Source organism: Lagopus muta, chromosome 2 (genome assembly GCF_023343835.1).
Source record: "Lagopus muta isolate bLagMut1 chromosome 2, bLagMut1 primary, whole genome shotgun sequence".
NCBI classification, from domain to species: domain Eukaryota; kingdom Metazoa; phylum Chordata; class Aves; order Galliformes; family Phasianidae; genus Lagopus; species Lagopus muta.
In genome coordinates, this window is record NC_064434.1 from 5,937,903 (window position 1) to 5,962,595 (window position 24,693).

Here is a 24,693-nt window from a genome sequence, read left to right on the forward strand (position 1 = left end):
CTGGGCACACCATACCCACCTGAAAGTACACACTGAGGCTGGCTCTGCTAGAAAGCTCTTTATTCAGATGTTGGCTTGGACAGGAGACACTTGGAACTGTGCACATCTCAGGGACCCACTAGGAGCGATGCCAACACACGGCCCCATTCCCAGGGCCAGCCCATGCTGCCTGCCATTGCAACAGCTGGGAACAGAGCTGGGAATACAGCATTTTGGGGTCACCAAGGACTACGAGCTTTGGGGTGTCCTGAGAACCAGGGATGACAGCTGATTTCTCTTCCATCTCCTGCATTGTTCCATTCCCGTGCTGTCAGTAGAACACCTTTTCCAGGTAGGTGTTCAAGAACATCCCTGTAGGGTCCAGCTTATCCCGGATGGAGCAGAATTTGGGGAAGGCCGGGTACATCTTCTCAAAATCCTTGCGGGTACAGCTGTGGGCCTACAGGAGAGGAAATGGTGGGGGGCTGCCTGTGGCTAAGGAGCACACTGCTGTAAAGCCCATGCTCAGCCCTCCCCAAGGGAGAAATCTGATGTGGGTGCCCTTCTCTGGCCCTCTCCCACCCAAAAAGCCCCCACCAAGAAGAGCCGTGATGGAGAAAGGGAAAGGACCCCAGGAAGAATGTAGCCACACATACCTTCGCCCAGTGTGGTCTCCCACCATACTTCTTCATGATGCCCTCATAGGTCAGCCAGTAGTTGAGCCGGGGCACATTCTTCCCATAGGGCCTGGGGGAGCCAAGCAAGGGGGCATTGATAGGGGAATTTGTACACCCTCCCTGAGAAACCCACACCAGGGGGAACAGGGCAAGCCCAGGGGACCATCATGGACTCTTTGACAAGAACCAGGTGGTGGAAACCCTCTAGGAACATCATGGCAATGGCCAAAGCCAGGCCAGATGGGGCTTTGGGCAGCCTGGGCTGGTGGGAGTTGTTCCTAAGGAAGGGGCTGGGAATGAATGGGCTTTAAGGTCCCTTCCAACCCAAACCATTCTATGGTTTTATGTTTCCATGCCACTAACACTTGCCCAGCACCAAGTGGGATGAGCAAGCAAAAGTGCACGAGCTCTGCAGGGGCAGCTGAGAGCCAGAGGTGGTTGAGATGTGTGTGTTTCTCTGAGTACATATCCTAAACAGAGGGGAGAGGGCTGCTCACCTATACATGATGATGTTCATGTAGCAGCTGTCCCGCTGGAAGCAGGGGCTCAGCCAGATCTCATCCGCTCGAGCAAAGCGCACCTCCACAGGGTAGTGGGCCACCATCTTGGGGTTGTTCTCCAGGGCAGCCTTCAGCTCCAGCAGTGCTTCCTTTGTCTTCTCACTGCCCAAGAGCAGCTCAGTTAATGTCAGCATGGTCCCACCCAGCAGCCTTTGGGTTTAAATGCCCCATAGCTCCATTCCTATGCTAATTCACCATGTCCCTGTGACATATCCCAGCATATCCATCCTATCACTTTGGGATCACTAGGCTCCAAGATCACAGAATGATAAAATGGCTGGAGGGGACTTAAGGATCACTGAGCTCCAACCCCTGCCGTGTGCTGGGTGCCCCCTACTACATCAGCCTGCCAGGGCCCCGTCCAACCTGGCCTTAAGCACCTCCAGAAGTGAGGCACCCAAAACTCCTCCAGACAACCAAAGATTGTATTGTGACATGGTACCAGTACTCCAGGATATGGATGCAGAAGGGTCCCCACGCTATGCCTGCAGATGGCAGTAGTGCCTGCTAGCCTGGTCCCTTTCTCTGTGGCTTTGCTCCTGCTCCAGGCAAGCTAGGCTGGGCAGAGCACAGCGTACAGCATGTGTTTTGGGATGGGTCAGGGTTCTGCAGGGCTATTTACATGGGGATGGCCCAATCTTGCACATGCTGCTTGAAGCGGCACTCGTAGTTGAAGATCTTGTAGCTGATGTTGATGTTCTCCACCCGGGAGCTGAAGAGGAGCCAGAAGAAGAAGCGGTTGATCCAGCGCACCAAGCTGGGCACAAAGGTGCTGCAGGGGGAGAGCAGGAGGTAAGAATCCAACGGGGCAGTGCTCAGGGCTTATGGAGCCCAAGCCCCAACCATGGATGCCCTCTGAAGGGGCTGCATCCCCTCTATTCACCCTGGGTATCACGTCCTCAGAAAGTTCCTATTTATTTATTTATTATTTTTTTCCCTTGCAAATGCGCAGGCTGCTCCAGCTCTGTGCACACGAGGGCAGTGCAGCCCCAGCTATCAGCCCCAGCTATCAGCCCCAGCCCCAACATGCTCCTGCACGGAAGGTAGTGGGCAGCCTCCTCTTCCCAGGGATGGGGGGTTCTGGGTCGCATCCTTCCCCCTGCCACCACATCCCCGAGTGCAGAGATGCAGAAAACAGAGAGATGAGGCTGCCCAAACCCTCCCCATGCTCCTACCTGATCCAGAGGAGAAACTCCAGCAAGTAGTACCCAACAGCATAATCCCAAAACCAGTTAGCAGAGGAAGAGGGGGGCTGCAAAGCCAAGCAGAGGAAGATGATGGTCATTAGGGACTAGCAGGGATTGCAGCTTTCTGCATCCCACTTTGGGGTGGGGGTCTGGAGAAGGGCACCCCAGGACCCCCACATCTCTCTCCCATGATGAAGTAGGGTCACATCCAGACCTGGGAGGAGACCAGGCTTTGGGATGCAGCTTTGGTGATGGCCCTTCTCCCTTCTTCTTGGGGCCTAGTGGTACCTGCCTTGTTGGTGGGGTCCTGGTAGATGACAGTGACATTCTCACTGTGTGGGAACCACAGGAACCGAAAGTATTGGGATCTCTTCAGGTGGTCATCAAGTTGATTGAGGACCTGCAAGAACCAGAGGAAACAGGGCTGGTAGGAGATTATAACCCCGAGAAGAAGTGACCCCACACCGTGCCAAGGTCCAAGGTTGCAGGGCAGAGCCTATGGGGCTGACTGGACCCCACGAGGGTAGCAGGGCACATCCATCTTCCCCTTCACCTCCCAGCTCTCTGCAGCTTGGCACAATGCTGGACGCAGCCAGGATGTGCAGCATGGAACCAGGATGCACAACACAGTCCCATCCCAGAGATGCACCCTGCTCCAAATGCAGAATTGACAAATTATTCATCAAGACACAAAAAAGAGCTTTAGGAAAGGCAGCTCTTGAAAGAGGATGAGCTGCCTGCCAGCAGCTGAAGACAGCCAGGAACGGGGACAGCAGGGACAATGCAGGTGGGGATGGGGGTTGCTGCAGACCCAGGACAGCCTGTTCCTAAGGACACAGGGTCTCATCCTAGTGCTCCTTCAAGGAAATCCCACTGCAGAAATTAGAAGTTATATCAGTCTTTGTTCCTTCTCCATGCTTGCATGTACAAAAACTTGTGCTCACCCTGAGCACAGTGCACTACCACTCTTGCAAAGAGCATCCCCAGCTCCTCCTGGCAGAGATCCCTCATAGCTTTGCAGGAAAGCTTAAAGAAAACCCAGTGGGTTTGCTTGACACAAGAGGAGCATGCAGGGTGTGGTGACCCATGGTCATAACCCCAGGGAGGTCACGGATGCTCACTTCCAGATGGGCCATTTGGGTTATTTGTACTAATGAGCTATTAATCACCAGGCTGGGCTGCTTCAGCACTGAGCATTTTGCTGTGACCTCACCGTGAGGTTAAGGCCACTGCATGGTCACGTGGTACAGCAACCTCAGTGGTGGACAGTGAACAGCCATTCTTGCAATTAGTGGGAATTAATGACCTCACGCTGCTGTCATTAACTACGCATTCACAGGGCACACTGAGCCGTGAAACCTCATAGAGAAATTCCCATTTTCTGGCTGGAGAAGCTCTTGTTTGCAACTCCATGACTCTCCAAGGAAGCAGTCAACGATTGTGCAAGCAGGAACAGGGCAAAAGCCACGACCCCATACATTCTCTGGTTTGTATTAGGAACAAGTGCACCGAGGAGCTAAAACAAGTCAGGGGGGAGAAGCGTGCAGAGGCAGCAACTTTCAAGGTGATCCTGCAGCTCTTGCTCCTCCTCCTGAGAGCGCAAGCAAATTGTTAGCGGGGCGACCTCTTCAATGTGTGCCTTTGATCCCTCTGATAGAGCCAGATCAGCCCAGAGGAAATCAGCTGGAGGCTTTGTAGGATAATTGCAAAGCAGGCGGGAGCAGTGGGAGTCCTTGGGGACATCGCCTGGGTCTGAGGCAGAGGACGCACAGCGGAAATCTTCTCTCATGCCACGAAGATGGCCCAGGAGCACACTGAGCCCTGGGGGAGTTCGGCTCAGCTTCGTTTTGCTTTCCTAGAACAAATCCCTTCGCTGCATAAAGGCTGGGTTGAAACAGGCCTTGGGGGATAAGGAGTGTGAAGCCACTGGCACATGTCCTCCAGGTCCATCAGAGCCAGGGAGCGTGGAGAGCTTGTGTTTTGGGAGAGGATGCTGGTGCTAAATGTCACCCTGCACCCACGCTTCCAAAGGGAAGATCTGCATCTGCACACTAAAGGCAATGCCAGCATTGCTGGGCAGGGGGGATCAGGTTAGGTACAGCACCAGGATGAGGTGCCTGGGACACACAGAATGAGTTGGGTTGGAAGAGATCTCAAAGATCATAGAATCATAGAACAGTTGGATTAGAAGAGTAGTTAATGATCACAGAGACACAGAATGGGTTGGGCTGGAAGGAACCTTAAAGATCATAGAACCTCAGTTGGAAGAGTCCTTACAACACCCCCAATCCATGCTGGGCTGTGGGCCCTATCAGCCAGCTTAGGCTGCCCAGAGTCCATCCATGGCCTTGGGCACCTCCAGGCATGGGACAGCTTTCTGAGCAGCAGTGTCAGGCTCTCATTGCCCTCTAAGGACAAAATTTCCCCATAACATCTAACCTAAACCTCCCCCTTTTAGTTTAAAACAGCCCCTCTTTGTCCCATTACTATCTTCCTATCTCACAAGGGTTTGGGTTCAGCAGTGGAGGGCTCAGAGCCTAACTTCTTCAGCCCTCCAGTGCTGGAATTTTTGGGAAACTCATCAGTGGAACAAGCATCTTATTCTGGCCCATCCTCACCCTCTTTAGCTTCCCATCGGGTTGGGTCGAGGAGAGGCTGAACTCAGCCCCATCACCATGCCAGCACATGCTATGGGGCTCAGGTGACCTCAGCTGTGCCACCAATCCTCTCTATCTGTGCTTTGTTCCCAGTCACCATCAGCAGCCAGGGCAGCTGAGCATATTCCAATGATAAAGACAATCACGAGGCCAGAAAAGAAGGCAAGCAGATCTTACATAACCACAAATCCAAGCCTGGCTCCTTTGACACATATATTATTTGCAACGTCTTAGATAACTCAGGCTTAAATATTTCAAGCAGCCTGCTCCCTTGCCATTATTCTCTTCCGCCTCGCTGGGCCACTCAACATGAAAGCTGGAGATGTGGAAGCAGGCGAGGAGCAGCGACAACAGAGGATTGATAATGGCATTAATATTTATAGGGTGCATCCCTGCTTTGCCCTGCTAGCCCTGAGGGACAGGGAAAGACACTCCAGCCCTACGGGGCTGTGGGCCCGTCCCAAACACAACTGCTCTTCTTGCTAAAAGACAGATTAGGAGGTGTAAAACGACTGGCACCTTCAAGGGCAGATCTGCTGTTAAAGGAAGGTCCAGTGCACTGCTAAGCCTGAGCACTGTTGCTCTGCCCATGTCATACCCAGCACTACAGCTCTGGGAGATCCCTGAGGATGAGACCCCATCACACAGGAGGTGATAGGGATGCTCAGCAGCAGGGACAGAAACCTGGCAGAGGGCACTGGAAAGGCACCTCATGAACAGGGGGTGGACAGATGACCTCCAAAGGTCCCTTCCAACCTCAGACACTTAGAGATTACTTGGCCAAAGGTGATGCCAGTTCAGGTGAAGGTCTGAGCAGTGCTGTAGGACAGATGAGGATCAAGCTATAAGGAGCCAGCAGATCCTACCACACTTCAATGCATTTAAGCAGGCAAACTCTGCCACAGGACACCAGGGAAGCTGCAGGTTGAATTATTCAATGCAAACCTCATCCCCTCTGCAACTGGAAACACCTGCAAGGAACTCAGTGCTGGCCAAGAGGGTGCCATGGGGAAACATCTCCAGGGATGCCCATAGTGCTACAGCTCTGGCTGCTCTCCTGGGTGATCGATGGAGATGCCACAGGTGCTGGGGTGTTGTGCACGAACCTTCCTGCCTTCCTTCCAGCTCAGCCCAACCACCCACAGCACAACTCGAAGGCCACCAGGCTGCTATGGATCAGGACTTGCAAAGATGATCCCGCTTCAGTTCACATTGCTGGCGGTGCTCAAGCCACCCCAATGGGGCGCTGAATAATTCAGTCCTTAAAAAATTAAGGACAGCATTTCTCAGAGCTTTACCATCACTGCGGCTCTGATCAATCCTGCAACAAATTCCACTGTTGTGTCCAAGAAGTTTTCATTTTTCATGAGCTCAGCTTAACGAAGCTCTGCGCTGGTGTTAGCCAAAGCTGGAAATGGACCTGTGAGACTCAGATGGGATGAGGGATGAAGATGCTGCTGAGGTTTGTACAGCAGCAGGGATGTCACACCTCTTAGGAGGACACAGATAATCAGTGATTGGAGCAGATCCAAGCTCTCAAAGCTCTCCACTATCACTGGAGGGATCGATGGAGATTCCATCTGTTGGACTCTGTGCCTCAGTTTCCCCATCCAGAAAGGTAACTTTCAGTGAATGCAGTCTGTCCTGATGAAAGGCCATCAGATCTCATAACAGTCTGCTCACAGGTGGTACAGTGCTGCTGGCTTTGGCCTCCAGCAATGACCTTCTGTTGGTGACAAGGGACAGGTCATGTCTCAGCTCTGGAAGGGCCACCCCATCCAACACTGTGGCAATACGAGGGTGGGAGGGCTCCAAGGGAGTCATAGAGTCATAAAGGCTGGAAAAGACCAGTAAGATGATCAAGTCCAACTGTTCAAACTGAGCTCTGTGCACAGTCCTGTGGCTCAGCCCCAGAGCCAGCAGGAACCCAAACTTCTGCTTTCCTCAGTGCCCTTTCATGTGCCGTGTGCCATAGGGATGGGACAACAAGGAGAGGACAGGCAGCAGAAGTTGCCAAGAAGTGACACTGTGTGAAGTCTTCAGAACTGTGCAAGATGGGGTCAAAAGTCCACAGGATACTTCAGATGGGCCACTGGTGCCATACACCTTCATTGTGGAGGTTGGAGCCCTTGGTAAGAGGGAGATGACGTAGGCAGTAGCAACGTGACAAATGGCTTAAAAGGAGTTTTTCACAGCTACGTGCAGCTCCGTGGTTGAGTGCTGAGAAGGAATTTGTTAGCGTGGCCTGGAAGTGTGCCACCCATTGTGCCCTTTCATATTTCCCTGGAAGGAAGCGTGGTTCCTCTCAAAAAATAATGGTTAAACCCAACCTTTGTGCTGGAAGATGGGGTCCCCATCTTGAAAATCCCCAGAACTTACAAACACGAAGGGACAAAGTTAGGACCAAGCTGCTCCCAGACTATTTTAGGTGGCCCATCTGTCACTGGGAAAAGCAAAGCTCTGGTTCTCAGGAGGCAGCACAGTGGAGGCAGCCCATCCCTGAAGCACCAGGTTCATGGTACCTCAGTCATTGCTGGCTGTCAGGGATGCAGGGCAGTGCAGGCACAAACTCCTCCCCTTCTTCTTGCTTAGATTGGCCAGCACACTGGCTTGGCAGCCTGGGATTTCCAGCCAGGACAATTTTCTCCAGCTGGAACATTAAATCTGCATCAGGCATTGCCTATGAGATACAGGAGTGACTGAAATCCACAAGATGTGGGAGTGATTTAAACCCACCAGGTGTGGGAATGACTAAAAATCAAGCAGGGTGATGCACAAGGAATGGGGGCTTTGAGCCAGGAAACCCGGGTCCCACCTCTGCCACCTCCGTGCTGAGTCAGACAGGGGACAGCTGATGCTGAGAGGCTGGGACACAGCCATGGGGCTGCACAGATGCTGGTCCAGGATAGTAAAAACCAGATACTTGGATCTCAGACTGGGTAAATGCAAAAAATATATATATATTTAAAATATCCTCAACAGTCCAAACCAGTTTCAAAAGAGGAGCCTGGAAATGGCTGAAAGGTGAAATGTTATAGCAGTGATGAAGGTGAGGCTTCCTTTATACCACTGAACTGCCCTGGGACAGATTCAAGGCTGAAAGCAGAGCTGAGGATGCTTGGGATTTGAGGTAACCATCTCTGGTCACCCCCTGCTCCAGCAGGGCCACCCAGAGCAGGGTGCCCAGCACCACAGCCAAGGGATTGGGGAGATCTCCAAGAAAGAGACCCCACACCACTCTGGTCCCAGGCCCAGAAGATACTATTCCCACTCATGGGAAGTTAAAATGGCATTTCTCTCCCTGGCCAACCTCTCCTTGGTCATCCTGATCAATTCCCATCTTAAAAGACACCACAAAGCACAACATGAAGACACACAACAGGTACAACCTATGCAACAGTTACCACCTAAGCACACTCACGCTATTTCCTACTACTTCCCAATCTCCCTCCAACTATTTCTGCCTGGAACTCTGCTTATTCCCAAGGAGGCTTCGGGAGCACAGTCAACACCTTACCTCAGTGAGGGTGGATGGAAAGGTCACCTCATGCAGGTGGAACTGGGGCACGCACTGGAAGGTAACGGTGAGCACAACACCCAGGCAGCCAAGGTGCAGGCGGGCAGCCTGGAAGATGTCTGCATTGATGGACTCAGAGCATTCCAGGATGTCCCCTGAAGCTGTCAGCAGTGAGAGCCCCACAACCTGCCAGGAGCAAAGTCAGGCATCAGTGAGCACCCAACCTTGTGTCCCAGACTCCACATCTCCTTCTGTCACCTTTGGCGTGCTGACATAAAAGGACCCTTCTGTACCTCAAGGGCACTGGGAAAAGCCATCTTAAAAGCCAACTTAAAGAAGTAAACCTCCCCCAAATGATTTCACATCTCCACAAGCATTGGTGGGATCACCACGTAGGATCTGAGATAGGAGAGGAGCATTTTCATAACTGTCCAGTTAACAACAGACCCGGACCCTGCAAAGGTTCAGCGTGGGGGGGCTTCAATAAGAGAAGAACTACGTGCTTTCTCCTATTTCATAGAATCACAGATTGGAAGAGAGCACTGAGATGGCCAAGTCCAACCATCAACACATCTCTACCAATTTCAACAGATTACAAGGCAACAAAGCATAGGGACAGAGGAGTCTGGGGCTGGATCATAGGTGGCAGAAGAGGTCTCAGTGTGTCCAGGGGATGAGTTGGGCTGACCCATTGAGGATTTGGGCTCAGGGTCCTTCATGGGACATGCTAGCCCCAGACCAGGTGAGGGGACAATGGGATGGATCCCCTGTAGCCCTCAGAACCCAACATCCACACACTGACACTGTGACTCACCTGGGTGGGGAGGATGCCATGTTTGATCCCAGTGTTGTGCGTCCCTGTCCCAATCACACCAGCTGCTGCCACCTCAGAAACGGCTCCTAAGCTGTTGGCAGATGAAGTTGGGTGAGGACCTGAGTATGTGGGACATGGTATGGGGTACAGTCTACTGAGCTGGATGTTGACCCTGTGTGTTGGCACAGAATCCCCCAGAACATGTCCCCAGCCCCTCTGAGCAGGGTTTTCTGCTCTTCAGGGCACCTTGCAGTCATGAATGTTCTTCTTGACTATATGTGAACTTCTCCTTGGGTCAGATCTATCAGGATCCTGCTTTAGTTCACAGAGAGGAAAAGAGAGGTGGTCACTTCTGCCAGCCCAGCTTGTCCCACCTGACAAGTCCCCATCTCTCCCCATCAGCCTACAGTGACTCACTGGCATGGAGAAATCTCCCACATTCTGTCTCCCCAGCCACAGCAAAAGCAGACACATGGGGAAGGCAGAAGGCTAAAGCCACCTCTTAAACAATGTGCTGTTCCTGCCATTTCTCCCAAATCCCCCTCCAGCTTCCAACAGCTGGGGTACAGGGACCGCCTAAACCAGGCCCATTCGCTATGGATGCTGCAAAGCCCTTGATAGATTTATCCTCCATGAACATCCTGCTGTCCCCACCCAAACCAGTGGCCATTTGACCCCGGAGGGCTTCTGAAAAACCCATCGCTCATATCAACTGAGGGACGCAGGATACTGGAGCTGTTCAAGACCAGGTTGCACAGAGCCTTGGACAACCTGGTCTAGTAGCAGATCTGGAGGCTGGTGACCCTGCCTGTGGCAGGGGGGTTGGAACTTGATGATCTTTGGGTCCCTTCCAACCCATGCCATTCTATGATTGTATACTGAGCCAGCCTGGAATAAAAGAGTACTTTCTTCCCTGGGGTCAGCAGAGGTCAGCTCTCCATGAGTGTTTCCCTTTGCAAGCCCCTTCCTGAACATCACTGCAGGTAGGAGGTGGTTGGACCAGCTGGGATCACTCTGCGGAGCCTCAGTGCCCCATCAGATCCCAAAGCAAACACCCATGCACTGCAGCATAAGCTCCCCAAACACTCCCATCTTGCCATCTTCCCATCATTCCCAACACCCAATTTGGGGCAAGGCTAGACACCTGGCAGACACCTAGGGATGGTCCAGCACACATGTCCCACTCACTTGGCCAGCGCCAGCCCGTGCTTGCTCAGCTCCACGTTCAGATCTGAGAGGAAGATCCCACCTTCCACCGTCACCTGCTGCTTCTCCTTGTCCACCTGCAAAGGATGGGACAGCTTGCACTGCTGGAGCTGTGCATCCTGCTTCTGGCAGGCAGGGCCGGAGTTGCTCCCTAATTACCAGCAGTGATACAACTCTCAGAATTTCCTGCTACAGTCAAGATTTCTTCACCCTCTATTGCACACACACACACAGATATGCAGATACACATGTATATGCATGCACACAGGCCATTCAGCCCCAGTAAAAGCCCAGTGTCTCCCTGCACCCTCAGGTCTGGATGCAAAGCAGGAGAAACACAACAGCTCACGTTGGATACTAGGGAAAATTTCTTTTCCAAAAGAGCAGTGGTGCAGTGGCACAGCTGCCCAGGGATGTGGTGGAGTCACTGTCCCTGGAGGTGTTCCAGAACCATGGGGATGTGGCACTGAGGGATGTGGGCAGTGGGCATGGTGGGGTGGGTTGGGGTTGGACTAGGGGATCTCAGAAGTCTTTTTCAACCCAAATGATTTACGAGCATGCCACGGAGAGGACAATGTGTAGATATTGAGCCCTCCTCAAACACAATTTAGGAAGACATCCTCATTCCCTTGCATTTTTACGGCAGCTCCACATGCTCTAAAGCTTCTACACAAGGGGAAAGCTTCTACACAATGCTACAAGGCTTCTACACAATGGGAAAACTCCCACTCCCTGTTCTGGCACCAACATTTCAGGGTCTGATTTGGGAGAACTCCCTCCTGTGAGAAAAAGACCCCCTCGTCCTCCATCCCAGGTACGCTGGTGCCATACCACCCATCCCCATTCTAAGGCAAGTGCCACCATATGCTAGGGCCACCAACGCCTCACCTTGAGGACCTTGTTCATCTTCCCCATCTGGATCATGAAGTCATCAGTGCAGGCAATGTCAGAGGGTGAGTGGCCACCCCCCACCACCTTCACCCTCTTGTTCCTCTGCCGGGCCATATCCAGGATCTGTTGGGGCAACACACGGCCCCTGAGCACCCAACACACCATGGATGGTGATGGAGGCACATTACAACCTCAAGCCTCACCCATCTTTACACAGAGAATTCACCATTCAGGCCCAAAGCCACCCCTGGAACAAGTCTCCTCCCAGCACAGCCGCCCTTGGGATCACCCCAAAAGAGGTGATGCCCATATCTGTGGCTCAGAAGGTTGGGCCACAACCTGGGGCTGAGGGAAGGATCCATGCTGTCATGGCTGGGAGCCATCTGAACACAATGAAGTGGCACTGCCCTCACTGGCCATTCCTCCTCTAGTTCCTAACAGATCTGGGAGCTCCTCCTTACCTCCCGGATCTCCTCCACTGAGGTGGGCTGGAAGTACAGCTCTGGGGAAGAGCCATAAGTCTTGGCCCAATTCTGGAACTTGACTCCTCCTTGGCCGTGAACCTGGGTCAAAACCAAGATGTGAAGCTGAGCAGAACAGATACTACAAGAAGCGATGGCCTCAAGTTGTGCCAGGGGAGGCTCAGGTGGGCTATCAGGAAACATTTCTCCTCTGAAATGGTTGGGAGGTGGTGGGGTCACCATCCCTGGAGGTGTTCCAGAACCCCGGGGATGTGGCACTGGGTGACATGGGCAGTGGGCACGGTGGGCCAGGCTTGCTGATCTTCTCCAACTGGAATGTGTCTGCAATTGTGTGAAATGCCTCCCCTGCTGTTCATCCTTTGTCAGTCAAACCCCCCATACCAGGGCTGGGTTTCCACAGGAGTTGGTTACTGAGGGCACAGAAGCTCATCTCAGCCCAACACCCTGCTGGAGATGTCCCCACAGTTAGTGGGGAGATGTGGAAGGATTGCCATAGGCATCTCGCATGAGCACAACCCACCCCATTCTCCCACACTTTGCACAGCCTTTTCTGCACCAGTTTGATAGACCTGGGCTCAGCTCCCAACTCACTTTGCATGGGCATGCAAAAAGCAGACCCCATAGGAGGACACCCCAAATCTAACCAGACCTCTCCAGGGAGCAGCAGGGGTACCCCAGCTCCTCTATCCCCATCACCCCAGTGCTCCCGTCCCAGCTCCCCCCGGGCAGGGCAGGGACACTGCCTGATGGCCCATCACCCTGCCCAGGGAAGTGACACTGCCTGGGGACAGGGCCATCAAGAGCAATGCTGATTCCACAGCTCACAGCCCTGGGGGTGAGGGGGAGGTGGGATGAGTTATAGATGCAGAGCCAGGGTAACAGGGAGACTTTATGAAATACATGGGGGAAAAAAAAGAACAGAATTGAGGAAAGGAGATGTTTGGTGGGTCAGAAAATCCTGTTCAGCAGCCACAGCCCGATCCTATCTTGTAAAGGGAATCTCCTCCCTCCCTCCCCCCTTTCTTACAATAAACCTTTCTGTTTCTCACCACATCATTTAATTTGTTATCCGATCCTTACCAAAAGTCACAGTAAATAATAGTCCCTCTCCACCCCAAATGCTACCCCACAGTGGGGCGCCCCCCTCCCCTCCTTACCATGCTGCTGGATGGAAAACGTGGGGTGCTGTGGGCTTTGATGCAGGACAAGGCAGATCGATGCAGGGTGACGTGGGGGGATGTTGTGGAGTGATGTGGGGTTGCTGCTGCCTGGCTCAGCAAGCAGCCCCTCCCCAGGCCCAGGGGGGATAATGAGTAACAGCCCTCTGCAGGAGGAGCAGAGGGGCTGTGCCCTTTGCCCCAGGCTAGGGGGGGATGCTGCAAACGCTGGGGCTGTGGGGAGGAGATCCTCCTGTCGAATGGATGTCCCCATCCTACAGGACTGAAGGGAACAGCCCTGCCGGCTTGTAGGTTGCATGCATACAAAGGTGTTCAGGTTGGTCGTGCACACAGGCATTGGGATGCTTCACACTTTTGCACACTCGCCTGGCGCCCGCAATGCACTCTGCTGCCCCACTGGGAGCAGGACACAGTGCAACTGCGCAACTACTAATTGCTTTTAATTGCAGAGCATGAGCCTGAAGAACCTTTCTCTCTCCAGCACCTCCCTCAGAGCTCTCCACATCTCCTCCCATCCACCTCCAAATTTCCTTGGCCCACTGGCCACTTCGAACCCCTGCTGAGGTTTCCCTAACTGCACCACAGCGATTTAATGAGTAATTAGCCAGCTATGGGGCTGATTGGGGTCAACCACCTCCTCGCCCGCCCTGCTCACAGCTGCGGGTGCTCAAAGGTCAGCAGAGCTCCAAACATAGCCCAGAAATTACTAATTAACAGCAGAGGTGCAGCAGCCTCCCCCCTCCTCCATCTCCACTCGCCAGCTGGGTGCCTGCAGGCTCTTGGCTGCACCCAGGGGAGAACACCATTGCTTGAGCACAGTTATTCGGTGCCAGGCAGGGCTGAGCTGAGGTTGCTGCAGTCCTCTGGTTGTGACAGAACCAGGGTCCTGCTCTGGGCCTCCCTCTAAAAACATTATGTTTGTGAAACCTGTAGGAATATCACACCTTTGCAGCCATTCTCCTCGCTGTCACGTCACAATGCATTCCCCAACTGCAATGTGTTCTCCATTGCAACGCATTCCCCAATTGCAATGCATTCCCCAGTTGCAATGCCCTTCCAAACTGCAGGGATCCCAGCCCAGGCTCTGCCCCGTGCCTGCAGAGTCTGCCCATATTGCTGCCTCCCCGGGGCTGGGTAAAGGTGAGGGGACCAGGAGAGCCACCAATGCCCCTATAACAAATGGGGACATATGGGGCAGCAGTGCTTTGCTGCAGCTCTCTGAGTATCTGAGAGTCAAGAATGATCTGAGCACTGCTCCTTCCAGCCAGAAAACGGTTCCTTTCCTTTCTTCTCCATTAAAAAATAAAAGACAGAATTTAATTACAGGCAGCTTTTATCCTTTACTTTTGCTTCTCAATCTCCAAGGGCTTTTTTCCCTTTGCTCTGTTAATTGCTTCCATTCCCATAGCCCAGTAGGGCCCGCGGGGGGGGGGAGCCCACCATGTCCTCACTGTACGGCCCTGCAGCCTTGAAGGGTTGGGGACAGACCCCATTAAAAGCAGAGGGAGCTGCCCCACAATCCAGTGTGCAAAGCAGCACGTTGGTGCTGAGATCTGAGCTGAGCAAAACGTGTAGGGCCCAGAGAGACCTTTGCACTTTGCAGCAAACACTCATTAACCCAGTGCTGCTGTTGTGTGTGCCAGCCAGCACCTAAACACTGCCAACAGCCCAGAAATACATCAACACTGATTTATGCTTTGCCAAAGCCAAACTGCTGACTCCCCACTCGCTTTAGGGCCAGGTAACGATTTTTCTTCTTGATAATAATCCTGAGATTCATGCACCCACGGGAACAAGGATGCATGCACTCAAAGGAACCAGGATGCATGCACCCAAGGGGCTAAGGATGTGTGCACCCAGGTGAACAAGGATGCATGCACCCTAGGGGTTATGTGTGTGTGTAGCCAAGGAACTGAGGATGCACATGCACAGGATACACTTGCACCTGTGGGGCTGAAGAAGCCAACAGGGGCTGCAGGAGAGGGACCCTGAGGTGGGGATTAAGGCCAGGGGCTGCTGGAGCAATGTCCTGCTGGAGCACCACCCTGCTGTGGCATTGTAGATGGTTTATAGGGCATGCAGCGAGGGAAAGGGGTTTGGGATCTCCCTGTGAAAGCCATCCCTGGGGGTGCTGCAGGGACTGGGGATACCACGCTTTGCAGCCCTGCATACAACAGGATGGGGCTCTGCGAGTTGCTGGGGGTGCAATGGGGTCCTCCTACTCCTGCCCACCTCCAACAAAAACAAATGACAAAAGCAGACAGTGTTGCAACCCTTCCTGCAGCCAGACAAACCACAAATCCCAGACTGAAAATAACTGAGGGCTGGGGAAGAGTTGGTGGGGGGGAGGGGGGGGGAGCATGGAGGAAAGGAAGGGAAATACCAGGCATGTTTGCCCAGCCCTTCCACCATCCTGGCTGTCTGCTCCAAGCTTTGTGAGGCCGCAGCAAGGGCCTGGAGCTCAGCAAACAGGAATGGGATGAGCTCTGCCACTGCAGGGATGCAGCACCAACCCACGTCCTGAAGACCCCATGGGAGAAGCAGTGGGGGGCTGAGCCCCATGGGTGCTTTATTTCTCTGTGTTACAAAGGCAGAAGGCAATTCCTGAAGCAGCAGCAGCAGCGTCAGTGCATCCAGACTTCCTTACCAAATCCTCCCTTCCAGCATCACCCCAGGGCAAGGGGAGCCCTGGGATGGAGCTGCAGGGATGCTCACAGCCGAGATACCCTCAGCATGGCTCCATCTGGAGGGAGGCCCTCCAACCACTCCACCAGGATTTTGTTCAGGGCCGCAGGCCTGGGGGGGATGCAGAGAGTAGGGTTGGAGTTGGCATAGAGTGGGGGTCCAGCCCTGGGTCCCCCTTTCCAGCCCTCACCTCTCCATCTGTGTCCAATGGCCACACGCCTCCAGGTGCCCCCGGCGCAGCTGTGGGATCTTTGGGGGGAAGCAGGAGGGGGCTGGGCCAGGAGCAGACCCCCTCCTGCCTCTGCTGAGGAAGGAAATACCACCCCTTCCCCTCTAGGCCCCACCTGATGCCCACCTGATGCCCTCCTTATCCCACCCTTATCCCCCCATCCCCTCTTATCCCCCTTATTCTTCCCACATTCCCTTATCCCCTCCTTATTTCCCCCTTTTCCTTCCCTAACCTGTTTCTTATTTCTCCCTTTATATCCCTGTATTCTCCTCATCCCCCTTTGTTCTTTCCATATTCCCCTCATCCTCCCTTATTCCCCTCCTTATCCTTCCCCCTTATTCCCTCCTGATTCACATTCTAATTTCCCTCTTATCCCTTTCTTATTCCTGTTTTAGTCCTCCCCATTCCTCCCTTATTACTCCCCCTTTATTCTTCCCTTATTCCCCCTTTACTCTTCCCTTATTCCCCCCTTATTCCTTCCTTATTCCTCCCTTATCCTCCCCCTATTCCTTATTTATTCTTCCCTTATTCCCCTCGGTTCCTCATTACCCCCTTCTTATTCCTTCCTTATTCCCCAATTATTCCTCCCCTTCTTTACCCACCCTTTATTCTTCCTCTTACCCCCTCCGCAACCCCCTGCAACCCTCCTTAACTCCCCACATCCCACACCCCAGCCCATATCCCAGCATAATTCCCACCCCCAGAGCTCCATTCCCATTGGAGCTCCCACGGAAGCATCTCCACCCCAATGGCTTTGGGATGGGGCCACACATACCCACTCCTCCATGCCCTTGCTCATGCTGGGGAACAACACCACATCCTTCCCCGCTGTCACCATCAGTGCTGGCATGAGGATCTGCAGGGGACACATAGGGTGACACTTATCTGAGTTGTGGTGGCCCCACACACTGCTTCTATGAGGGAGATCCCCGTGCCCACCTTCCTGTCCTTGGCTGAGAGTGCCCACTGCCAGTTGGGTCTCATGTTCCAGTACCAATTCAGTGGACCCCTGAGGAAAGGGAATGGGGAATTGGAGCACAGCTCCACTGATTCCATTGTCCAGCCCATGACACGGCCCTACAGAGGCACAGCACTGCTCCTACCTGAAGCCAGACCTCTGGAAGCGCTCGATGTAGTACTGCAGCACAGCACCATGCAGGATGAGGCTCTCAGGAATGTCCTCTGGGAAGCCGACCAGCAGCCCCCCTACAGCACAGAGCAGGGCAATGGGAGCATGGCCAACCCCCAGCTCAGTCCTACTGCAGAGCTGTGCCCCCAAGAAGCCCCATACCTCGCTCCTGGACACCACGTATGCCAGGTACCGAGCGCAGGCGGTCCTGAAAAGATGGCACAATGCTAGGGGGGGTCATCCATGGCCAACGTGGGGCTGTGAGCCCCTCCTTGCCATGAGTCAGCACCAAGCATTGCTGCACCCCAAAGGATGCAGAAACCATACCTTCCCTCAATGTTCCCCTTCCCTCAGTGCATTCACTTCCTCAATGCACCCCCTTCCTCAATGCACCCCCTTCCTCAATGCACCTCCTTTCTCAAAGCACCCCCTTCCTCAAAGCACCCCCTTCCTCAAAGCACCCCCTTTCTCAAAGCACCCCCTTCCTCAAAGCACAGCTTTGCAGTGTCTCATCACTCTACAGGGCTGTGAGCCCCACACTGCTCACAGAGATGCGTTCACTCTGGTCCCTAGTGATGGCAGCTCAATGCAGGCTGTGCTGCAGGCAGAAAGGGCAGCAGACGCAGGTGGAGCGTGCCTGAAGAGCACTGTAGGCAGTATAAAGCCATCCCCAAATTCTTCTGCTCACCTCCCCCCAGGTTTATCCTTTTCCCTCCCAGCTCCTCTCCTACCTCTGGGCGGATGGAACGGATAAGGGCTTTCAGGGTACGGCCGATGTCTTTCTCCAGCTCAGCCTCTGCGACGCCCTGCAGTGTAAGATGGGGCAGTGGGGTGATATTGGGTGCCCCATGGCACTGGGATGGCACTGGGAGTCCAGCCATGGGGTAGGCAAAGACTGTGCACATTAGGGACCCCAACATGGGCAGGTCCCTCATTTCTGACTCACCGGCTCCTGGAAGTAGAACTGGTAATCAAACATAGGGAAGCTTTTCATCTTCTCCACGATGTCCTCTGTGGGGTCTGCTGGTCGGTATGGGGTGTTCAGTGAGGCCACGGCCCTAGGACAATGCGGGGAGCATAGTCACCATAGGGAGCAAAGCCAGGCACCCCCTGCAGGATGAAAGGCAATGGGGCACTCCCTGCAGAGATGGTTGCTGACCCCAAAAGGGCAGTGAGGTATGAACCCACCTCACTCTCTCGGGGTAGAAGAGGGCCATGTTCCAGACCACTGCACCACCCCAGTCGTGACCGATGAACACGGCTTGTGGGATGCCCTGCAGGACAGGGACAGGAAGGGGGACCATAAGTGTGTCCCCATGGAGAGCATTCCACTGCATTCAACACCAAAAAGAGCATCCTGCTGAGCATATCCCCAAGGAGGGCATCCCATTGAGTGCATTCCCAAGAGAACGTTCCATTGAGCTCATCCTCATGGTGAGCATCCCAGTGAGCGTGTCCCCAAGGACAGCATCCCATTGAGCTCATCCCCATGGCCAGCATCCCAGTGACTACATCCCAAAGGAGAGCATTCCGATGAACACAAACCCAAGGTGAGCATCCCACTGAGTATATCCCTAATGAGAGCACTCTAGTGAGTGCAACCACAAGGTAAGCATCCCATTGAGCCCAATGACCACCCCCCACTTAAAGCAGAGACTGGCACCCTAAGCACTGAGCATGGAGAGCTTTGCCTTCCCCAAAAAGCATTAAAAAAAAGATCAGAGAACAGCAGTTTTCTCTTTCTTTTGTGGGGCCTTTCGCTACCAGTGGGATGAGGATGGAGGAGAGGGTAGAGCGTGGGGTTCTGCAGGGGGACTTATGGGGACCAGCCCCCAGGTGACAGTGGGATGTAGGGTTGGGAGGAGCTGGCAGCACCCTGCAGGGCAGCCAGATCCTACACCCACTGCTCTGCTCCCCACATTTCCTTTCTCCTCACTGACCCCCGCGGGCTCCTACAAACAAATCCAATTAAAACACCAGCTCGCAACAACGAAGCAGACGCTCTGTAATTAGCTGATGTTTAGAAATATAATTAAAACTCCCTTCCAGCAGCAAGAGCTCCCTGAGGATGGCAAGGGGGGAAGCTGAGGCTGGCAAGGCTCTGTGCTGTGGTTTAACCCTCTCCCAAAAGGGGGATGGGAGCTGAAACCCTATAAAAAGGGGATGGGGGCTGCCAGGTTGAGTACTCCAGGATCTGCTGTGATTCCAAAGGGTTTGCCATGGGATGATGCTCCCGTGGAGGTGGGTACCATATCCCTATACTCAGCTAAAGACTGGAGGAGGCAACACAGAACAGGAGCTGACAGACCCTATAGGGATATCCCTATAGATCTTGGGAGACACGAGCATCCCTGTCCTGAAGTTCACAACTACAGCATACAGGGAGAGCACAAGCTGCAGAGATATGGAGGCAGGTGGTGGGGGGCTCTTACCAGTTTTTCCAGGAAAACGGTAAGGTCCTGGAGGATGGAGAAGATTGGGGTCAGAGGGTTCCACATCCCAGCGTTAAGCAGAGGCTGAAGTCCCCCCCATGGGTCTCACCCATAAGCAGTAGCAAAACCCAGGGCTCCAGCTCCAGCTCTCCCATCTGTATTTGGCACCACAGCTCCTTACCTTACAGATCTGCTCTTGGGAATACTCTTCTATCTCTGCACAAAAGACAGAATTCCCATCATTGCAGCATTCCCATTTATCTAAAGGGATCACGACAGCCCCTCTGCCTCCCCAGGGTGAAAGAGCCCTGTGCCCAACACCACCCAGCTGGGTACAACAGCAGACACTATGCCCTGAGCCCCTCATCCAGTGCAAAGGGATGGGAACAACACTGGGATGCTCATGGTACATTCTGGTCCTATGGGGAAGGATGGGTACTGCTCACCTGGCGGTGCTGTGGACTCGCCGTAGCCCTTCATCTCCAAAGCAATGACACGGAAGCCAGCATCAGCCAGGGCAGGAATCTGAGAAAGCAAGCAGTAAAAAACATGGAAACCTCCAAAAGGAAAGCAGAAAACCACAGAAACCTCCAAAAAAAGGCACGTGGCAATGCCTGGTGTGTCACCACGCCAACATAGCCATCCCATTTCCCCATCCCCTTACCTGGTAGCGCCAGGAGAGCCAGGACTCGGGGAAGCCGTGGCACAGGCAGATAGCAGGGCCATGCCCCATCTCCACGAAGTGCAGCTGCACACCGGGCTGTGGGGACAGAACCCTCAGCAACCTCAGAGCCCCCTGGGTGCTTCTGAGCCACATGCATGGCAGTTAGCCATAGGGTGGATGGGGAACACCATGCAGCACAGTCCCTCCAGCACAGTGTGATGCCAGGTGACAAATCCTCACCTATGTCCCAGTGCCCTCAGTAGCACATTTGTCCCCACCACAATTTGCTGTCTCTCTTACCCGGATGGACACATATCCATGGCTCATGGTGGCTGGATCACAGGCAGTCGGCAATGGTTCTTCTTGCTGGAGAAGCTACGGGGCAAGGAGAGCTGCCAAGCTGAAGTACTGCATCTGCTAGTGCTGAGCTTCCAGTGTCACCCAGCACTGCCATGCAGGCACTGTAGCACTGGATGCAAGGTCACAGCATGATGCTCCACAAGTTGCTCATGGATGGAGAAACTGTGCCTGCTTCCTCTTCCCATCAGCACTGGACACCCAAAGCTGTGCCCCCACCCTAATACTGCTGATCCTAAGTCAGAGAATAGCGATCCAACCTCTTCCCAGATCCCATACAGCAGAACCCAATAGGCTCTGATGAACCAGGGGGGGTCAAGGTGTCCCCACAGCACCACTACATACCTGCACGCCTGACAGCTCCTGCAGCTCCTTCAGGACGGTGTCGGTGTCCCTGACGAGTATGGTGGCCATTCCCATCTCTCGGGCTGGCTTCAAGTTCTCCCCAATGTCATCCAGAAAGATCACCTGGAGCAGATCCCAGACAAAGGGATTCAGAGATCCCAAGGGTGCTTGGGCCTACAGGCACCCCTGGGTCCCAACTTCCCCACCCATAGTAGGGTGCCTAGCACCACAGGCATGGGCTTTGGAGATCCCCAAGGAGGAGAGCCTACAGCCTCTCTGGGCACCACCACCACCAGCATCTTGGAAGCTGTAGGGAACGGTGGTGACCCCATACCTCCTGTGGCTGTGCCTGCAGCAGCTCCAGGGTGTAGGTGTAGATGCGGGGATCTGGCTTGTGCAGCCCCACACGGCATGATTCAATGACCAGGTCGAAGTGCCGCTGCAGCACATTCAGCAGAGAGGAGGTGAAGAGCCGCCCCGCACTGTCATCCACCCAGTTGTTGGTGAAGACACAGGTCTTAAACCCTGGGGAAAGGCAGAGATGAGGGAAAGCTTCATGACTGCGACACAGGCTGCCCAGAGAGGCTAAGGGTCTCCTTCCCCAAAGATATTTTAAAGCCGTTTGGATGCAATCATGGGTACTGTATTGTAGAGTCACTAAGGTTGGAAAAGATCTCCAAGATCATCAGGTCCAACCGTCAACCCATCACCACCATGCCCACTCAGAATCATAGAGTCACAAAGGTTAAAAAAAGAGCTGTCATCAAGTGCAACCATCAACCCATCCCCAACACACCTACTAAACTGTGTCCCTAAATAGAATCATAGAATTGTTAAGGTTGAAAAAGGCCATCAAGATCATCAAGTCTGTCTGGCAATCCACTACCACCATGCCTACTTCCAGAATCATAGAATCATCAAGCTTGGAGAAGAGCTCTAAGAACATCAAGTCCAATCATGGATCCATTCCCACCATGCCCACTAAGCCATATCCCTAAATAAAATCATAGATTCACTGAGGTTAAAGATGACCTCCAAGATCATCAAGGCTCTGCTTGGTAACAAACCAAGCACGCCCCAACACTACCCAGGAGCACCAAAACCACCTAAAGGCGCAGCCTTTCCTGTCTCCAAGCATTGAAAGATGATGGCCTCAAATTTGCACCAGGGGAGGTTCAGGTTGGATATTAGGAAGCATTTCTTCTCATAAAGAGCAGTGCTGCAGTGGCACAGCTGCTCAGGGAGGTGGTGGGGTCACCAAACCTGGAGGTGTTTCCAGAACCGTGGGGATGTGGCACTGAGGGACGTGAGCAGCGGGCCCGGTGGGTTGGGTTAGGGTTGGACTTGGGGATCTGAGAGGTTTTTTCCATCCTGAATGAGCAGGGACACCCCACAGCTCCCCAGCACCCACCATTCCTCCGGAGCGTTCTGGCAGCCTGCAGCAGTGGGGCATTGAGGGTGCTCTTGGCTGCTATGTCCTCAAACACATGGGCGATGGAAAAGCTGGTTGGTAACGTGATGCCTGCAGTGGAGGCCTGCTGCCTGCAACCCTCATCCACCTCTGAGACGAGCTGGAAAACATCCCACATCCCATCAGAGACAGTCCTGTGGCGAGGCAGCACCCGTAGCCTCGCACCTCACTTTCACCAGCTGCATCCCACAAAACCAAAGGGTTCAACTCCAGACCCTTGACCCTTCCATTCCATATAGGGGCAGCTGATGGACACCCCCACTCTGTGCTCAACCACTCACCTGGGACAGGGTGATCTGCCCCCGCATCACCTTGTTGTGGGGGCTGTCAGAACCACCTGCAAACAGGACATCCCGCAAGAAATTCCTACAAAAGGAAGAGAGGGGGGTGCTGCAGTCAGGGGACACTCCAGGACCCGGGGGTGAAAACCAAAACCCCAAAGCTTGGGGGTGGTAGCCCTATGTCTGGAGGGTACCCCAAAACCAAGGGGTAGGCACGGCAAAACCAGATGGTGGGATACCCCACAATCAAATGGAAGGGGATACCACAAAGCCTAGAAGGGGGAATCCCAAATCTTGAAGGGCCACCTCAAAAGCAAAGGGGGTCCCCCAAAACCAAGGGGTCAGTACTCCAATACCAAGGGGGGGGGGGGGGTGGCATCCCAAAGCCTGGGGGTGCTCCCCAAAACCAAAGGTTAGGTACCTCAATACCATGAGGGCAACCCAAAACCAAAGGAGGAACCTCAAAGACTGGGGGGAGTACCCCAAGCCTCCAAAGAGGTGACCCCCTGAACCAAAAGAGGGCATCCCGAAACCAAGAAGGGGCATCCCAAAGTCAATAAGGGGCATCCCAAAGCCTGGGGGGCACCGCACTACCAAGGGGAGTATCACAAAACCAAGGGGAGAGCACCCCAAAACCTGGAAGGGGGCACCCCAGGACTGAACATTGGGCACCCCAAGACTGGGGGGGTGCGAGAGATGCATCAGATGGAGGTGGCTCTGAGCACCAACCCCCTCCATCCCCATCATAGGGGCGCAGGGAGGCCGCCCATCCATTCCAGCTGGCAGCTCAATTACTTCGCATCTCAGTACAATGCAGGGCAGATTGGCCAAGGAGAAGAGAAAACAGCCGAGAGCGAGGAATTGTGCAAAGCTGCAGCTCAGGGAAAATAATTGTCCCTATCAGGAGCTCACGAAGGGCCTTCTGAGGCAGCAATAAAATAAAATCACAGCGCTGGCTCCGGGACAGAACTCCTTCGGGTCGATTTCCCCGTGCCAGCGAGATCGGTGTCGCCGATTTTTTTTCGTAATGAGGTGAAGGATGAAATGTTTCATCGGCTGATAATGGAGGAATTTATTGCTCCATCTGCTCTGCTGCATTTGTATTGCTTAACTCGTTGCTTCAGCTCTGCAAATCGCACCGAAATGCATCGCTGTGCTGAAATCCCACTGCCCTCCCCCCGCCCCGCACACGTCAGGTGGTGCAACCAGCCCCGACCTGTTCTGCTCACCCTCAGGAGCTGATGGCGTTGTGAAGTTCCCAAAATCAAATAGGGCAAAGGGTTCCCAAAGGTCTCCGGGATCAGAATGGGGTGAAACACCCCAATTCGGGCAGTGTGAAGGCTGGCACGGAGCACTTCAGGGGGTGCAACGACTTATGTCGGGTCTCAGACAGCGCAGCCCCACTGAAGGCATAAGGGAGGGGCTGATGGCTTCCCCCTTCCAAGTTGGGGTGTTTGGGGCTCTTCATGAACAAAAACATATTTATTTCTCCTCCCACACCCATCAGGCGCTCTTCTCCACCTCTACGTCAACGTCCTCTATAGAAATCTCCAATTTTAGGGGGGGGTTAACCCCCATCCTGCACTCCACCCCCTCCCCCACCCGTCCCGTCGGGTTTATCGCTGAGACCCCGCACACTCCGCGCGTGCGGCGACCGCACACACAACATCGCCGCTTCGTCTCCACGTGTCTCCGGCTGACAGGCGCTCCGCTGTCAAGCGGGCGGGCGACTCTTAGGACTCCGAGCCGCAACCCACAGAGCGATGCCGAGCCGTACCTGGGCAAGGCGTATCTCCGCTCGCAGGAGCCCAGAAAGTGCTGCAGGCCGGGCTCGAAGAGCACTCCGCCTAAATCGAACAACGCAAACCGCCGCGCCATGACTGCCGCCACCGCCCGGTCTCGAACCCGTGACCTCCACTCAACCGCCTGAAGGCCGCGCCCTCCGCCTCGCC

General features: G+C 54.0%; 2 protein-coding genes across 2 annotated transcripts; both read right to left on the reverse strand.

Annotated features, from left to right (window-relative positions):
• Positions 1–43: 43 nt before the first annotated feature.
• Positions 44–13,291, reverse strand: LOC125689792 (L-gulonolactone oxidase-like). The gene is made up of 12 exons (XM_048937438.1): positions 13,128–13,291; positions 11,950–12,051; positions 11,486–11,611; positions 10,580–10,674; positions 9,392–9,482; positions 8,578–8,763; positions 2,696–2,803; positions 2,392–2,468; positions 1,839–1,988; positions 1,154–1,318; positions 636–726; positions 44–439 (listed from the first exon to the last, which is right to left on the reverse strand). The coding sequence occupies exons 1-12, from the start codon at positions 13,128–13,130 to the stop codon at positions 311–313; spliced, it is 1,323 nt and encodes a 440-aa protein (XP_048793395.1). The 5' UTR covers positions 13,131–13,291; the 3' UTR covers positions 44–310.
• Positions 13,292–15,669: 2,378 nt separating this feature from the next.
• Positions 15,670–24,693, reverse strand: EPHX2 (epoxide hydrolase 2). The gene is made up of 19 exons (XM_048937398.1): positions 24,519–24,693; positions 22,742–22,826; positions 22,401–22,560; positions 21,324–21,514; positions 20,990–21,112; positions 20,588–20,662; positions 20,288–20,383; positions 20,070–20,148; positions 19,805–19,839; positions 19,624–19,650; positions 18,380–18,465; positions 18,138–18,249; positions 17,923–17,997; positions 17,354–17,399; positions 17,166–17,268; positions 17,002–17,071; positions 16,838–16,918; positions 16,024–16,082; positions 15,670–15,944 (listed from the first exon to the last, which is right to left on the reverse strand). The coding sequence occupies exons 1-19, from the start codon at positions 24,617–24,619 to the stop codon at positions 15,860–15,862; spliced, it is 1,689 nt and encodes a 562-aa protein (XP_048793355.1). The 5' UTR covers positions 24,620–24,693; the 3' UTR covers positions 15,670–15,859.

Coding starts and splice junctions, on each gene's coding strand:
- EPHX2 (XM_048937398.1), bottom strand. CDS start 24,619: ATGGCGCGGCGGTTTGCGTTGTTCGATTTAGGCGGAGTGCTCTTCGAG. Junction 17,400..17,922: donor TCCGTTCCATCCGCCCAGAG/GTAGGAGAGGAG, acceptor CCATCTTTTCAG/GACCGCCTGCGCTCGGTACC. Junction 17,269..17,353: donor ACGTGGTGTCCAGGAGCGAG/GTATGGGGCTTC, acceptor TCTGTGCTGTAG/GGGGGCTGCTGGTCGGCTTC.
- LOC125689792 (XM_048937438.1), bottom strand. Junction 11,612..11,949: donor CAGTGGAGGAGATCCGGGAG/GTAAGGAGGAGC, acceptor TTGCCCCAACAG/ATCCTGGATATGGCCCGGCA. Junction 10,675..11,485: donor AGATGAACAAGGTCCTCAAG/GTGAGGCGTTGG, acceptor CATCCTTTGCAG/GTGGACAAGGAGAAGCAGCA.